This window comes from Gymnogyps californianus, chromosome 28 (assembly GCF_018139145.2).
Source record: "Gymnogyps californianus isolate 813 chromosome 28, ASM1813914v2, whole genome shotgun sequence".
Classification (NCBI taxonomy): domain Eukaryota; kingdom Metazoa; phylum Chordata; class Aves; order Accipitriformes; family Cathartidae; genus Gymnogyps; species Gymnogyps californianus.
In genome coordinates, this window is record NC_059498.1 from 5,270,470 (window position 1) to 5,285,099 (window position 14,630).

The following is a 14,630-nucleotide window of genomic DNA, read 5'->3' on the forward strand; positions in this document are numbered from 1 at the left end:
CCATGCCCCGTTACCGGCACCCTCAACCGCTGGGGACCGCCGTTGGCTGAGCCGAGGGCAGGCGGGCCCGCCCGAGGCCGCCGGTGTCCAGCTCACCGGGGTGCCTCGGAGGAGGAGAGCGATCGGAGGGACCTCCCCAGCGCCGTAGCTCGTTACCGGGACTTTAAGTTCCCGTTTTGCCAAACTCCCTGACCTCTTATCCACCCCCCCCCCCTCCCGAGCCTGACAGCCCAGGACAACCGGCACCAGTGTCCCCGGTCTCTCCCCACTCCGCAACCGAAGCGCCGGCACGGAAGGGCGGTACCGGGGCTGGGGGGGCACCGCCGCACCGAACTACAAGTCCCAGCAGCGTGGCCGGGGCCGCCCAGGAGGAGGTATCCCGGGCGGGAGGGGGGGGTGCTCCGCCTTTTCCTGGTCTTCCGCCTCCTCCTCGCAGCCTCGGAGGTTTCCAGCCGTACCTCTCGGTGAGTGAGGCGGGGGGCGGTGGTGACGGGGTCCCGTATACCCCTCCCGGAGTCTGATGCCTCCCCCGGAGCCGTACGGGAGACCGGGGCGGGGGGGGGGGGGGGCGGGGCTGCGAAGCGGCGGCGACACTTTCACTTTCGTTTCTTGGTGACAGAGCCGGGGGTGCCCGGCCCGGGGCGGGGCGGGGACGACGACACACAGCCCGGTCTGCTCCTCGCCCTCCGCCGGCACCCCACGCACGGGGATGCTAACGGGAACCCCCGTGGCACACGTTGCCGGCACCGCGGTCCGCGGTGTCCCGGTGTCCAACCGCGGCTGGAAGTTGGTCTCACTTGGAAAGGGCGAATCCGTGTTTTTCTACATCTTCGGGACGGTGCAGGTTAATGAAAGAAGTAAAACGGCAACAGCGAAAGAAAAGGAAATAACCCAGAAAGTCCCCGGAGAGAGCCTGGCCCGTGAACACCGGAGGAAGCGGTTATTTATTGCGCTCTGCTCCGTGTGAGCTGTAATGAGTCCTCGTTAGCTCGGCCCCGGGCTGGGACTGCCCGGTAGGCACTGGCACCCCGAAGGTGCGGCTGTCCCCGTGTCCCCTCGGGCGGCAGCAGCCTCGCAGGGCCTCTCCCGATGACTTACGAGCTGTTCGCGTAACAAAAACGTGAGTGTTAATAAAATGTCCTCCCCCCTGTGCTTCCTGTCGTCTTTTCCTGGAAGTGAGCTGCGGACGCTGCCATCAGCGCACTCCGCGCGGCCTCTGGGTTTGTTTTTCTTCAAGATGACAAGGATTTTCACCAAAACCAACGTCTTTTTTTTGCAGCAGCAGAATGCATTGGTTTGCTGCATCCAGACACTGACTCTTCATTTTCTTTGCAAATTACTTTTAACTCTTGTGGCAGCGAGGGCTCGTGTCCTGCCCTGAAGCGATGCAATAACATGATTAAGGTGCTGTCCTTAGATTTCTTTTCTTTTTTTTTTTGTTTTTTTTCTGTCTGGTGGCTGTCAAGAGGTCCCTGGTGTTCAGGAACTGCAAATCATAAGGCACATCAGGGTAGGAAAGATTGACATCAGCCAAATAAAGGCTGAGCCTTCGATGAGTCACACGCCATTTCCTACGCTTTACTGAGATAACTACAAGTGAAACTGCAGCCTGGATGTCCTGGAGGATTGCGCCACATCCATTTCTAGGGTCTGCCTTGCCTTCCGCTCCCAGCAGGAGGAATTCTCCTCCCGAGGCAGCCTGTGTCAGTGCAGTTAGCACTGCTCTTCCCAGCTGTGGATAGCTTTTCCGAGCACAGCCCCGCAATCCCCATCTAAACTTCTGCCTGATTTTCAGGCTATTCTTTGGCACAGAATACAGATGATCTCCTGGGTGATGCCAAAAAAAAAAAAGCAGGGTTCCAAGGAGTTCGTTTCCATGTGAAACTTGTGGATTGGAGATGACCTGAAATGCTCCAGTGAGATGGTTGTTCATGGTGAACTTTCCCTCTGTTCTGAGGTCAATCCTTGCTCGCTGCTGCTGTCGCTAAGATCAGCTGAGAAGGTTCTGCTTTGGATTCCTGGAATTGAATTGTCCGGGATTGGCGGCAGGGTTTTCTCAGCAGTGATCTGCCCCTTGACAGATTGCCAGGGCTGAAGCCTGGCTGTCTGCAAGACGTGGGGGCAAAGAGGGTGATTTAGTGTTCTGTTTCCAGTCCTGCCTAGGCTCCTGGCAGTTTGGATACTGTTTTGATCGATGCATCCGCTACAGATTTATGTTGTGTGACTTGTAGTGCACAACGCACTGCAAATTTTTCTGTATAGATAACTCATGCAAAAGCTTTCATGCTATTTGTTGATCCTGCTGTCATGCAACATATTCATTTCAATACTGAGAATCATCTTGCGGTTTCAGCGTAGCAGTCACGAGTAGCAAGGCTATAATAGCCTCATGACACAGGCTTGCGAAACAGAACTACGACAACCTGCCTAACCAGGATCTCCTCCATTTGTGCTCTTCCATGGGAGCTGAGCTTAGCCAGGTACCTCTCTTCCCTTGGCGCCAGGAAGCTGAAGATGAGAGATAACTGTATTTGGAGGTCAAGTCATCGCGTTGGATTTGAACGCAGAAAGCGAGGAGGCTGTTGAGTTTGCTTATCACCAGCATGAGCGTGTCTTGTGTGTCTCACCGCGGTCAGCCTGTGGAGTGTGTTAGGGCTGGGACTGCACGAGTCTTGGAGCTCCTAGCACGATAGATTGTAAGCTGCTATTTTTGTCTTGTACTACGGTCGGAGCATTTCACTGATGCAGCGAAACCTCTATTCTCAAGCAATGTGCTAGTCTCCAGATTTCAGAAGAGCTGATGCACCCCCACGTTAACTACATATGGTGGGGATGTGCCTGGAGTGTCAAATCACATCAAAAACACGATGTGAGGCTGCATGTGGGACAGCCAGCGTTCCAGCAGGGTCTTCAAGCACGGGATCCCACCAGCAGCCACACGTGCTCCTGCTGCTACAAGGCACCACTGCCTCTCCCGTGTAGCAGATTCGTAGGACAGTCAGCGGGTCTGGTTCGTGGGGTCCCATGCAGGAGAGAGGCTGCTGTGCCACGCTGGCACCCTCAGAGAACCGGGCGCCGTGGCTGGGAAGCGGCGGTCAGATGAAGGAGTCTTACGCATGTCTGCTAAAGAGGATCTGCAAGCTGCCGTGGATGTCAGGAGCAGCCTGGCCACAGCGGCAGGGACTCCAGTGAGCTCGTGTGCCTTGCTGAGAAACCTTGGTGTGTGCGTGGGGGGTTTTGGACTTCACAGCTATGTCATTCCCAAGCCGTACCTCTTCATAACCCTTCACGGACACAACTATGTAGGCAGCATCTGAAGATGAGATAATCCCCTTATTCTTTCCTCTTGTAGACTTCCACGATGGATGAGACCTCCGACGAGCCTCCCACTTCCGCCGTCCTCTTAGACAACTGCCACTTCTCCCAAGTCGTCTTTAACAATGTGGAGAAGTTTTATGTTCCCGGAGGAGACGTAACCTGTTATTATACCCTCACACAGAACATCGTTCCTCGCGGGAAGGACTGGGTGGGCATCTTCCGGGTAAGCGAATACCGTGAAACCAGATGTGCCAAGTATGAGAAAGCAGCAGCAGGCAGAAACAAAGAGCTTGGGCTTTGATAGAACAGGGTTGGAGAATTTTTTTCAGTAATAACCTTGTGTAGTGGAACATCTTTATTGTGCCTAGGGACAAAGTGCCAGAGCTGTTGTGACCCAAACAGCTTCAAGGCTAATCAAACACTCTGATTATCCTTTCATGCATAGACCACAACTCTTAGAAGTCAGGATACCAATGCAAAAGTCCTCCCAGTAGCTGACCTATGTGGAAATATAGTCCCATTACCATAGGATAAACATGAACTGTGTGATGCCATATAACAATTTTGCTGTTGCAGGTGGGATGGAAAACAACCCGGGAATATTACACATTCATGTGGGCTCCTCTGCCTGGTGACATCCACAGTGATGCCGCTGTGCAGCAACAGATCCAGTTCAAAGGTGAGTTGGGAGCTTGGGTCACTCAGGGAATGCATGTGCATGTGCACACACAGGCACGCGCACACGGACTCCCGCTTTGCTGCCACTAACAAGCGCTACATTCGGAATTATGGAATATCTGGAGGACCATGCTTTGGGAGACTTATTTCAAATCCCATAATAAATCACAAAATTTTGAATCTGCTAAATTCTGCCATCCTGACGGAGTCATATTGTTTGTGTTCTTGTCACTGGCACAAGGAATTACTAACGGTGCAGGAACAATACTGAACTAGGATGTCTCCGTTTTCTGAGGTTCTCACTTTCTGTGCTATATAGTTAAGAGACTTGAATAACTAGAAGCTGCACATGACAGAGTTGTTGTGTTTGTCTGAAGCTTACTACCTACCGAAAGATGATGAATACTACCAATTCTGCTACGTCGACCAGGATGGCGTGGTCCGGGGAGCCAGTGTGCCTTTCCAGTTCAGAGCAGAGACTGAGGATGATATCCTGGTGGTTACCACACAGGTATGTGTCCTCTCTTCCCCTGCTTTTTACTGCCTCTGCTTTTATTGGCATATGCTCACTGTTAACATGGAGTGATCCGGTAAATCAGATGCCAAGCTAGAACTCAGCAGACTTGGATTCTATTCTTGGCTTTGCTACTGATCTGTCACACAAATTTGGGCAGCCTTTGTTTCTCTGCCTGCCATTTATCACTTAGATTGTGAGCTCTTTGTAACGGGGAGCAACTTAATACATAGTGTTTCAGGGCATTTTGAATATTTTTAAAGGAAAAGGTGATTTTCATGGAAACAGCCTGCCATTAGATGGGAGTAAGAGCATGCACATGGACAATAATTGAGGTGCTGTGAAGCCAAGCGCTCTTATTTTGCAGTGTCTTGTGTGCAGCCCTTTTGTTAATGACTACGCTACACACATGGTCCTCATCTAACAAACTGCAAAAAGCCCCAAAGCTCTGCCTCTGCTGACTTCTGCAGACACAGAAGGCACTGAGCATCTCCAAAGATCAGGGGTAGTATGTGCTCAGTATTCAAGAATTGGGTTGATGGTCAGCTTTGGACAGACTGGGGAGAGTGAAGTCGCAGTCTGGTCTGCGCTAGTAGTGAAAGCACGGGGAGGTACACGGTGTTCCCTTTTGCAGAGCTCATCTTTCTCTGCTCTTCGCACTGTGCTATTTGGAATGCGGCTTTCCAGTGCTTCTGTTATGACCAAACAACTTTGTTGCTTGCCAGGGAGAAGTGGAAGAGATTGAACTACAAAACAAAAATTTGCATAAAGAAAATGAGGAGCTGAAAGCAAGCTGTGCAAGTCTCCAGAAACAAAACATCGATCTGCAGGAAGAGCTCAAGAAGACACAGGTGAACAAAAAAGTTAATATAGTAAGTCAGAAGCTTTAAGGCTGAAAGATGAAGAGGGACTGAGTCAGGTCTTGTTCCACTGTGTGCTTCCAGGAGAAAATTAAAGAGGTTTCTCCCCATATTATCTGTTTAATCCTTCACCAAATCATACAACACCTCTACTGTGATAAGAACAATAACGATGAACAAGAGACATCTTCAGACACTGGAGTCGGGAACATATGGGAAGGAGAGTGTTCAAAAATGTTTTGTAGGCTGTCCTGAAATCACATTATCATTATCTTTTCCTCCTTCAGTTTTGCTTAGGGTTTAATATAAATGAAACGGGGTCTGAAAGAGTAGTCAGGATGCAAAGGGGAGATTTTCCTCCTTCAGATGGGCTGCCTGGCAGTGCTGCATTTGAGGGTTTTTGCAGTTCCAGTGCAGAGCAGGACTGTTGCTTGGGTCGTGTTTACCTCCTGTCGACCTCACTGTGATTTTCAGGAGCTGCAGAATAGTTTAGAGTCTCTAAGGAGCAACACAGAGAAATTGGAGCTAGAGCTGAATTCCCTGAAAAAGGAAAATAAACATCTAAAGGAGCTGGATGCCTGCAGAGAGGCAGAACTGCACCGGTAAGTGTATTTACGGCATATCTCAAAACAGGATTTCATGTAAGCACCTTGCCTTTATGGATTAAATTTCCATCCGTGAAAGTATGGTGTGTTTTGATTTGTTCTGAGTAGACTCAAAGAGCAAATTCAGAATGTGACATCTGACAAGGAACGCCTGGAAACCAGACTGAAAACAGCCCTGGATCACATGGACCAGCTGCAGGTAGCAAACATAGAGCTGCCCTCCTTTGCTTTTGTGAACTGTCTGTGATGGAATCAGTTTCCCTCTGACAGAGAACTGAGCAATCTTGAGCAAGTACGTGGTGTATGAGTGTCTTTTTTGATTACGTGGGTTCTTTAGGAAAATGTCAACGTTTGATAGGATTTGACCTTGAGGAAACCTCAAGAAAGCTGTATTCAGGAAGGAAGGGTAGAGGGGGATGTGCTAAGAGAAACCGTAAGGATTTTATTCCCTTAAAACATCCCCTTTGCCTGCTCATTAAGTTGACCAAAATCAGACTGTTGTTTACCTCCTGCTAGCTAAGGATCCAGGCAGAAAACACTTCTGTTTTGAAAAACATTCTAAAATTATGTTCAATAGTTGGATGAAAACAAGACTTCTAGCTGGAAGGTATGTGAAGGGAGAAGGTAGACTGAAAATAGCTTGGTTGTTAGGTCTGGGACATGGGAGACCCAGAACGATGGGCTAACCATCTGGCTATAGAGTCCTTGTTTTTCTCTTTGTTCTCTGACTTCCCAGACTAGGAAGTGTCGTGTTGAAACTTAGAAAGCTCTTCAGAGAACGTATGAATAAATACTGTGTTCTGATGAATACAGCAGCTCCGGTATATCCCCATGTAACTATTCTCAGCTTCTACAAAGGTTTTAATGGAAAAATGTTTGCAGAAAAAAAATGTAAGCGGCCATGGGTTCTGGAGCTATGCCTTCTGCAGCAAAAGGTGCCTGTGCTCCTCACCCAGAGCTGTTCGATTTTCACTTTTTGCACACTCTTCTTTCTCCCTAGTCTCAAGTGTTGAATTATGAGAAAGAAGTGGAACACCTATCTCATATGGACCATGACAAGACAGAGCAGCTTGAAAGTTTAAAGGAAGAGAATCGCCAGTTACGCATGACTAGAACTCAGCAGGTAAAGCCTTCCCTGAGTATCACAGTGCTTGGGGGAGCCAGGGCGGAGAGGCTGAGGCATCCTTGGCGGTGAGCACGTACAAATATTGCTCAACCTTACGAGAATCTAAGGGATTCTGTGACAGAAAGAGAAATGTCCATGGTGGTGTGGGTGTCCATGTAGGTAGTTCTGTGAACACACCGTCTGACAGATTCTTATAGCATACATATATTCTTACAGTATACATACATTCTTATAGTATACACATATGTTTTAGTTTTGGAAGAAATGTCTGTATAACTAGACATTGTAATTCGGATTCTCTGTAGCAGGAAAATTCAGTCTCTGTCTTGATCTCTTTTGAGTCAGCTCAAGGGATAAAGTAAATCGGTGGGAATTCAGGATTGATATTTGGCTGATTGCAAATCGTTGCATCTAAGCAAAATTGTATCAGGACTGGGACTTATAGGTAAATAAAACAAGTTACCCTAAATCTGCCCAGACTATATGCTGTTAATTTTACCTCCAACAGGAAGCTGGCTAGTAATTGGTGTGAGGCAGCAACCTTCCTGGTCTTCTCTTCTCTCTGTTGATGTTTTTGTCTCTTTCTCATCTTTAATATCTCGAATTTAGCATTTAATAATCAATAAAATACATGCAATATGCCCAGAATGCACCAAAATAAGCTGTAAACAATACAAAGTTTCTGTTCTGTAGTTTGGTGCTCTGCCCCACATCCTTCTCCAACACCTCTTTGCAACTCTGCTTGTGAAAATCTGGGATTTCTGTGCAGAAGGAGCAAAATAAGGAGCTTGAACATTGCATGGAAAACTTCCAGACTCCCACTTTGTCCCACTGTCTGCAGAATGAGCAGGTGCCCGCTGTTTCTGGGAGTGCAGCTGGGGAGATCGTCCCAAAAGTGCGGAGCACCGAGCTCTGCTGTATTGTAGGGAACCTGCTGGTACCTGTGCAGGGGAGCTGAGAGGCACTGACAGCACTGTTCTCCACCTTCTTTCGATTTGCAGAACCATCACAATTTCCCTGTGATGTTGCAGATGACTATATATATAACAAATTTAAGTTTATGGACAAAAGGCTTGCTTTTCTGAGGTAACTTCTGCAGACCTTTTAGAAGTAATCCACAAACCTCAGCACTGGAAATCACTCCTTGAAGGAATGTGAAGGATATCAAAGAAAAGGGCAGCATGCTGCGGCATTTCTTTCTACTGAAGAAACCATCATTGGCACCGACTGAGGCTGTCACATCATCTTTAGCCTGTTGCCCTGAGTGACCTTCTAAAGGTGCTTCTCTCTCTATATGTGCTGCTCAGGAAGCTTTTGGAGGCTCTGCTCTCACTTTGGCATTGAAAATTAGATGCCTAAAATAGATGATGTGATTACCTCCGCTGTGATGCCAAATGTTCAGGATTCTTAGAGTGATACTTTGAGAATGACTGCAGAATCCCTAAGTACTCTAGCTTATCTAATTTACTGATTTAATTCAAGAGTCAGCTACAAGATTAATTCCTAAGGATGTACTGGCTATCCACCGTCAATGCAAGCCTCACAGCGCCAGGAAACCTGGCAGACTTGGATAGCTCTCACCTGCCAGGGTGGATTTTTCAGCTGTATGAGTTCCTTTTCTTCAATCTCCCTCTTTGTTTGACCTGTCGTATGTCCCCTTCGGAGGTCATGTGTCGTCTCACATGTTGTAATGAAAATACAGAGTGTGAGTGGTGACATGGAGATATCCTAGGTGACAAACTATGAAATGGTAAGACTCCCATTGAAAGTGAAGGGTTATTTGTTGGGAATAAATGCAGCATGAGGCAGCTAGTATATGACAGCTCCAGTGCTTGGAGCTGTCATCCTTTTATTCAGCAGTTTCCCATGATTTACTAAATAACACTCTTCCTTTGTAGCAACAAAATGTCAACTTAATGAAAGAACTTGAGGAGCAGAAGCATTTGTTTCAGATTCTGCAGGCAAAAAAGAATGAAGCTGATGAGGAAAATCAGGTGGGAACTTGGCACAACTCCCTCGCCTTTCTCCTGTATTGAATATGACACTAATCTCTCAGTCTAGTGTTCAGTTCCATTAACCCTTCTACCAAACGGATCACCAATTGTGCCTGCACATGGACCGTCACCTAAAGCCAGGCTGCCAGGCTGTCTGCAGGCACGTACAAATGACCGCGTGCGTACACTCGCAGTAAGTTGTTGCTGCCACGCCTGTACAGCCTAAGCGGAAGGGTCCAAAAATTTGCACCTTTTTCCCCCACCACAGAATAGACTGGTTTACCCATAATGGCATGGGGATTTTCAAAAACTCCTAATGTTAGCTTAATTCTGACACCACTGAAATGAATGGACTTACTCATTTAAATGGACATAGCCTTTCTGTCTAGTCTAAGCAATACTGCTCGGTTTTGTTCCTTACTCTGCATGACTTCAGGATAGTCTTCTGTCTTTTAAAGTGTATCACTCTATTGTGATCATCTTGTCTGCCTTTCCGAGCAGGCCACAGAAAAGATCCTTGCCCTTCCTTACCTCACTTTCCCATTTGGTCAAGCAGGACTAACACTGAGCTACCTAAAAGAAGTTCAGAGCAATTTTGATTCTGATATAAGAGGATCTATGTTAGTGCAAAGTATGACTTTTCTCTGAAATGGTCTCCTGAGCTTCTGGAAATTCATTCTGCCCTTCTGCCCCTTTGCAGAAACTAAGGGAAGAGAACGACGGACTCCTGAGGCATCTCTCGCAGGCTAGCGAGGTTTCTCCCTTCTCTGTTGTTTCACAAGCTCAAGCTTCAGTTCCAGCTCCCGAAGTAGGAGGCCTTCTGTTTGGAAATCCATATTGTGGTGAGATTACTTGGCATGCTGTCTGAAACCACAAATACATGGCAGTTAAGGTCTCAGCAAATTCTCCTCCCTCTCGACTTGAATGCTGTAGAAAAGATGTTATTAGCAGCACCTCTGTGCAGCTCTGCATCTGTGCAGAAGACTTGGCGGCTGCAAAATGCTGCCAGGTATTAAGAGTTGACTTAAGCGATCAGCTGTCTGTTCATTTTCTGCCAAGAGAGACAACTATTAGCTAGTTTATTCAGCTGTCAGACAGCTAGTTCTGTGGCTTATGTCCAGTTTCCATAGTCCTAAATATAGAAGTTTAGATCCAGAGCCACATCCTCATGTTTCAAGGATTACTAGTTATCAGCACATTACATTGTTAATCATTTTGCTGTGGCTAAACTGACTTCTTCTTTTTCCAGCTGCAGGAGCAAACCTGGGGGCAGGAGCTGCAGACGTAGTAAGTAAAGTGGACACGACCAAACATGGATTAGTAGTTTATGGATACGAATTAGTGGTTTGAAATAAAAAGCTCCAAGTTCAGCTCTGTAGCCAATTGTCTACTTACTGGTTTAGTCCTGGTAAGATAGCGGACAACAAAATGGAGCCACATATGCTTAACGCGTAGAATTAATAAGAGTTATATGTCTTAAGGAAGAGAAAGGAAGCTCTGTTGACCTTAATCTTTAAGGACCAGCTCTTGGCAGCATCTAATGTCAGAATGAGCAGCTTGCAGCTGCTAAATACCTGATTTCATATTGGAAACATGGACGTGTGCTATGTAGGTGGAAAGTTAGAGTACCTCTCAGAAGCTCTTGACTTTTAAGTGCTGTTCAGAGAAGCCTGGAGACATTTGAAAACTTGAGAGTGTTAGAAGTCAGAAAGACTTGTCCAAAAGTGATAATACCTGGCTGCTAAACTTTTCTGTTTCTTCTCTTTGAATATAGGTTTTAAACTGACTCTATTTGCATTTTGCTTTGTACTTCAGGCTTCTATAAGGAAATGCCCCATGTGCGATGAAGTATTTCCTGGAGATATTGAAACAAGTCAGTATGAGGCCCATGTGCAGAGCCATCTTCTGGAGTGCCCACTCTGCAGTGAGACCTTTGAAAAGTCCAATAAGCAGGTGTTTGATGACCATATTTTTTGTCATGGCCTGGAGTAATTCTGAATCCCTGTCTGCTCTGTAGAATAGGTGGCAGAGGCCGCAGTATAGAATAGACCAAAACCACGCTATAGGCTTAATTCACGCTAAGATCACCCAGACGAGACTGACTATGCCACTAGTACTGTAATTCTGAGCTTTCTGTTCCATGCAGCATATGACCAACACATAAATCAGGTCAGACATCCGCATCCTGAAACTGAATCATCGTCATCAAATTTAAGTCCTCTCTCTTGGATCAAGTATATATGCTTGTTAAATGAGTTACAAATCCTATAATTAGTAATTTAGTTGAATGTGGTACCAGTTCTTTAGAACAGGATTGGCCGTGTAACTGTTCAGTCAGGTGGGGATCCAAGTGATGGGATGTAGTGCAGCAGTTTTCTGTACTTGGCTGATACATCTCTATTATAATGGTTTTATTCTTTAATATAGCACTGTGATTGCTAACCAAAGACCAGAAACATTTTATAATCTTTTAGGATCACACCTTCAGTCCTGCTCAGCTTCTGGAATGCAGAATTAATTATTAATAAGTAAAAAAGTCTAAATAAAAATACATCTCTTCTTTCACCATCAGTCGTAAAGCAAGTGAGAGAGACATCTTTATAAAGAGACCGAATATCTGTTTGCAGATCTGAAGGTGTAGGGCCCTCCTTCCAGCAGAGTAGGCAGCACAGCTTATCCTAGGGTGAGGCACATGCGCTGTTTTCTCCATCCATCCTAGGATGAGGAAAACCTGAAATTTCTGAAACAGGGGAGGTCGGTATGGCGTGGAGCCCGCAGGAAAACAGTAGCTGAGCTGTCTCGGCAGCACAGAGGATAAATAGCCTCTCAGTCAGAAACTGGGCATCCTCATTTAAAGGAAATTATGAATTTGGAGTATTTCTCTTTTATGTTTCTAAACCTTCTTGATTTAACAAGAAGAGCCTGTTCTCAAACCAAAACATTGTGATTCAGAACTAAGTGCCTTGGGATATTACAATGCTTTGTGCACAGATTATCCAGTTACTATTTTTATTTCTGCTTCCGGATATTCAATTTATGACTTACAGCTCTTTTTTCCATGCAAACACAAATGGAGAAAGGTTTATTATCCAGCTGCATTAGACTCTGTTTCCTGCTGAATATCTGAAGCAATAGAAAATCCTGAGAAGTTTACACAGAGTTTTAAGAATATTTAGAGTAACAAAGACTTCAAAATGTTTTACTGTTTTGATTCTACACAAACTTTTTATCAATCTAGGTTTAAATAGAGTATATTTCTGTCTTGAGATGTACTACACTGGGAAGCATTATTTAAAAAACCTGTAAAAGAAAAAACCAGCAAACAAAAATAAAAGCTATATGGAGAAAATCTTTGAAAAAGACGTCTATGTTCATTCTTAAAGAAATAAATTGGAGGAATTGATGGGGTCTTAAGGGAGCAATTTGCAGGCTTTCAATTACTTGCTGAAGCTTCTAACAAAGTACTTAAGCACCTTTCTGAATACTTTTAGCATGCAACATGGTATCCCTACGGGTAGTGAGACTAACAGAAAGCGCATATTTGACTGGTTGATCCTCAGTGGCTCCTCACAGCGCGGGAATGTATCATGAAGGCCAAAGGATAGTATGGGCTAACGAGAACGAATCAGGAAAGTAAAATGAGCTGTATGGGATCTATTTGTTTATATCTGTTCCCAGTAGCGCTGATCTAAAAACCTAGAGCTGGCTGAATTTCTTCTGTGTCATAGGAACGTCCAGCGCATCCACACCTTTTTTCCCTAGGCTAGGAGAAAAAGCTGAAAACTTCCTCACTCAGGATGATAAAATATTATTTAAAAAATACTTGGTATTGTACATGTTTTGACATTATTGATTACTATAGTATATCTCAGCATTCCTGGCATAGCTTTATCCCAATTTTGACAATTGAACATTCCATCAAAATGAGGCTGGTTTTTAACGGAACACTTGTTTCCTCAGGAAAAGTCCCATTGTTTTTCAAGAAAATGCTTTCCCCTGCCCCCCCAACCTTTTCCCATACGTCCTCATTCTAAATTAAATTTTTCTTCTTTTACTGCTTTGCATCTTGACAGAAGCAGATTAAATGTGGAGAGACACAAAAGCAATTTTTGCTAAAACCCTGGTAGTTCACCCAAATGCCAGTTATTGGACCTCCTTCCTTTCTGCACTGTTGCTAGTACTGGCTTTAGCAGCTTGTATCCTAAACCCAAACCCAGTCACCTGGGGTTAGAGTTACGTCATGATGTTATCTATGTCCTTGAGCTACTGGTGCCAAGTGTCAGCGCCCCCAAATTCCCTCTCCATCCCTTTTACACGAATACCTATCATTTTCCACTTGCCTGCTCCTTTCATTTCTACAAATCTCGGAGCCTATGTTGAGGTGCCGCCCTGGGACACAAGCAGCAAGCGGGTGACCGGCAGAGGGGGTCAGACTGCAATAAATCTCATGAGGATGCTGGCTTTTTGAAGTAGTTTAAGGTATGACATTTTTTTTTTCTGTAATAATGACACAGATTCCGACTCCCAGCCATATACTTCGGCCTGATGTAGGTCATACCTTCCCTATCCTGGGCAGCCAGGGACCAATTTACCCCTAAGCACAAATTACATCATATATTTTCTGACCAAGTTTTCATTTTGCTTGTAATTTACAACATTATTTATGTTACTGCTGCATTTAGCCTTTGGAATCATAAGAGGTTTCAATCCTATCTCAATTTTATGGTTTAATACAGAAGTAGCTCAAATGGCTGATAATTAGATATAGTTATACTTTGGATGAGATCCAATATTACATTGATATGTATTGGATAAGGACCTTGAAATAAATTTTCAAAAGGGACAGTAGGGGTTTGGCACAATTTATACCCGAACTCATGTAGCATCTGAATGGGCATTCATTAGAAATGTGTCTAAGAGGAAGAAGTCATACTTTGTGGGCCAAATCTCTGTGAATGTATCTCTTTTTAAACCTTTACAGGGCTTACCAGTTTGGTCCAGCTTAGGAACTGGCCCAGTTTGCTTTCCATCAGCAATCACTGCTCCGAGGCAGCGTAGCATTTTCTGTTCCCTCATCCAGGCAAAACCGCTCAGCCTCAGAGAGCTCTTCTCCCTTTGCTTGGTCCTTTTGCTTCTCCCTCATTTTTGCCAGACTCTTTGCCTTCCTTTTCCAAGAAGCTGGTTCTTCCCTTGGGCTTTCTCTCCCATTCACACAGTATAATTTGACTATATCTGTCCCTGTCCACAGCACATCATTTTCCAATTAACAGGTATGTTTCTGTATGTGTAAAATGCAAAGCAGATGACAACTTCTCTCAGCTGCAAAGACACGCTGCTAACTACGGTCACAGAGGGCATCACATACCAACTGTGTCAGTTCGTTTCATAGGAAAGACCATTGTTTTGCCTGGGAAAAGGTATTTTTCGTGCAGAAAAAAAGAGACTGGCCACAAGGGAAACAGTTACAGAGTCCAGATTCCCAAACTATTTCAGCCCTGAAAGTCAGAGTATCTGAAAGGATGCTGAAATAACTAA

At 45.4% G+C, this 14,630-nt stretch overlaps 1 protein-coding gene across 1 annotated transcript; it reads left to right on the forward strand.

Annotated features, from left to right (window-relative positions):
- Positions 1 to 425: 425 nt before the first annotated feature.
- On the forward strand, positions 426 to 12,446 carry CALCOCO2 (calcium binding and coiled-coil domain 2). Its single transcript, XM_050911873.1, has 13 exons — positions 426 to 464; positions 3,353 to 3,541; positions 3,895 to 3,997; positions 4,374 to 4,507; positions 5,236 to 5,361; positions 5,845 to 5,972; positions 6,084 to 6,174; positions 6,976 to 7,098; positions 7,871 to 7,951; positions 9,000 to 9,095; positions 9,796 to 9,937; positions 10,345 to 10,382; positions 10,911 to 12,446. The coding sequence occupies exons 2-13, from the start codon at positions 3,362 to 3,364 to the stop codon at positions 11,085 to 11,087; spliced, it is 1,419 nt and encodes a 472-aa protein (XP_050767830.1). The 5' UTR covers positions 426 to 464; positions 3,353 to 3,361; the 3' UTR covers positions 11,088 to 12,446.
- The last annotated feature ends 2,184 nt before the right edge of the window (positions 12,447 to 14,630 follow it).

Coding starts and splice junctions, on each gene's coding strand:
- CALCOCO2 (XM_050911873.1), top strand. CDS start 3,362: ATGGATGAGACCTCCGACGAGCCTCCCACTTCCGCCGTCCTCTTAGAC. Junction 9,096..9,795: donor AAGCTGATGAGGAAAATCAG/GTGGGAACTTGG, acceptor GCCCCTTTGCAG/AAACTAAGGGAAGAGAACGA. Junction 10,383..10,910: donor GGGCAGGAGCTGCAGACGTA/GTAAGTAAAGTG, acceptor TTTGTACTTCAG/GCTTCTATAAGGAAATGCCC.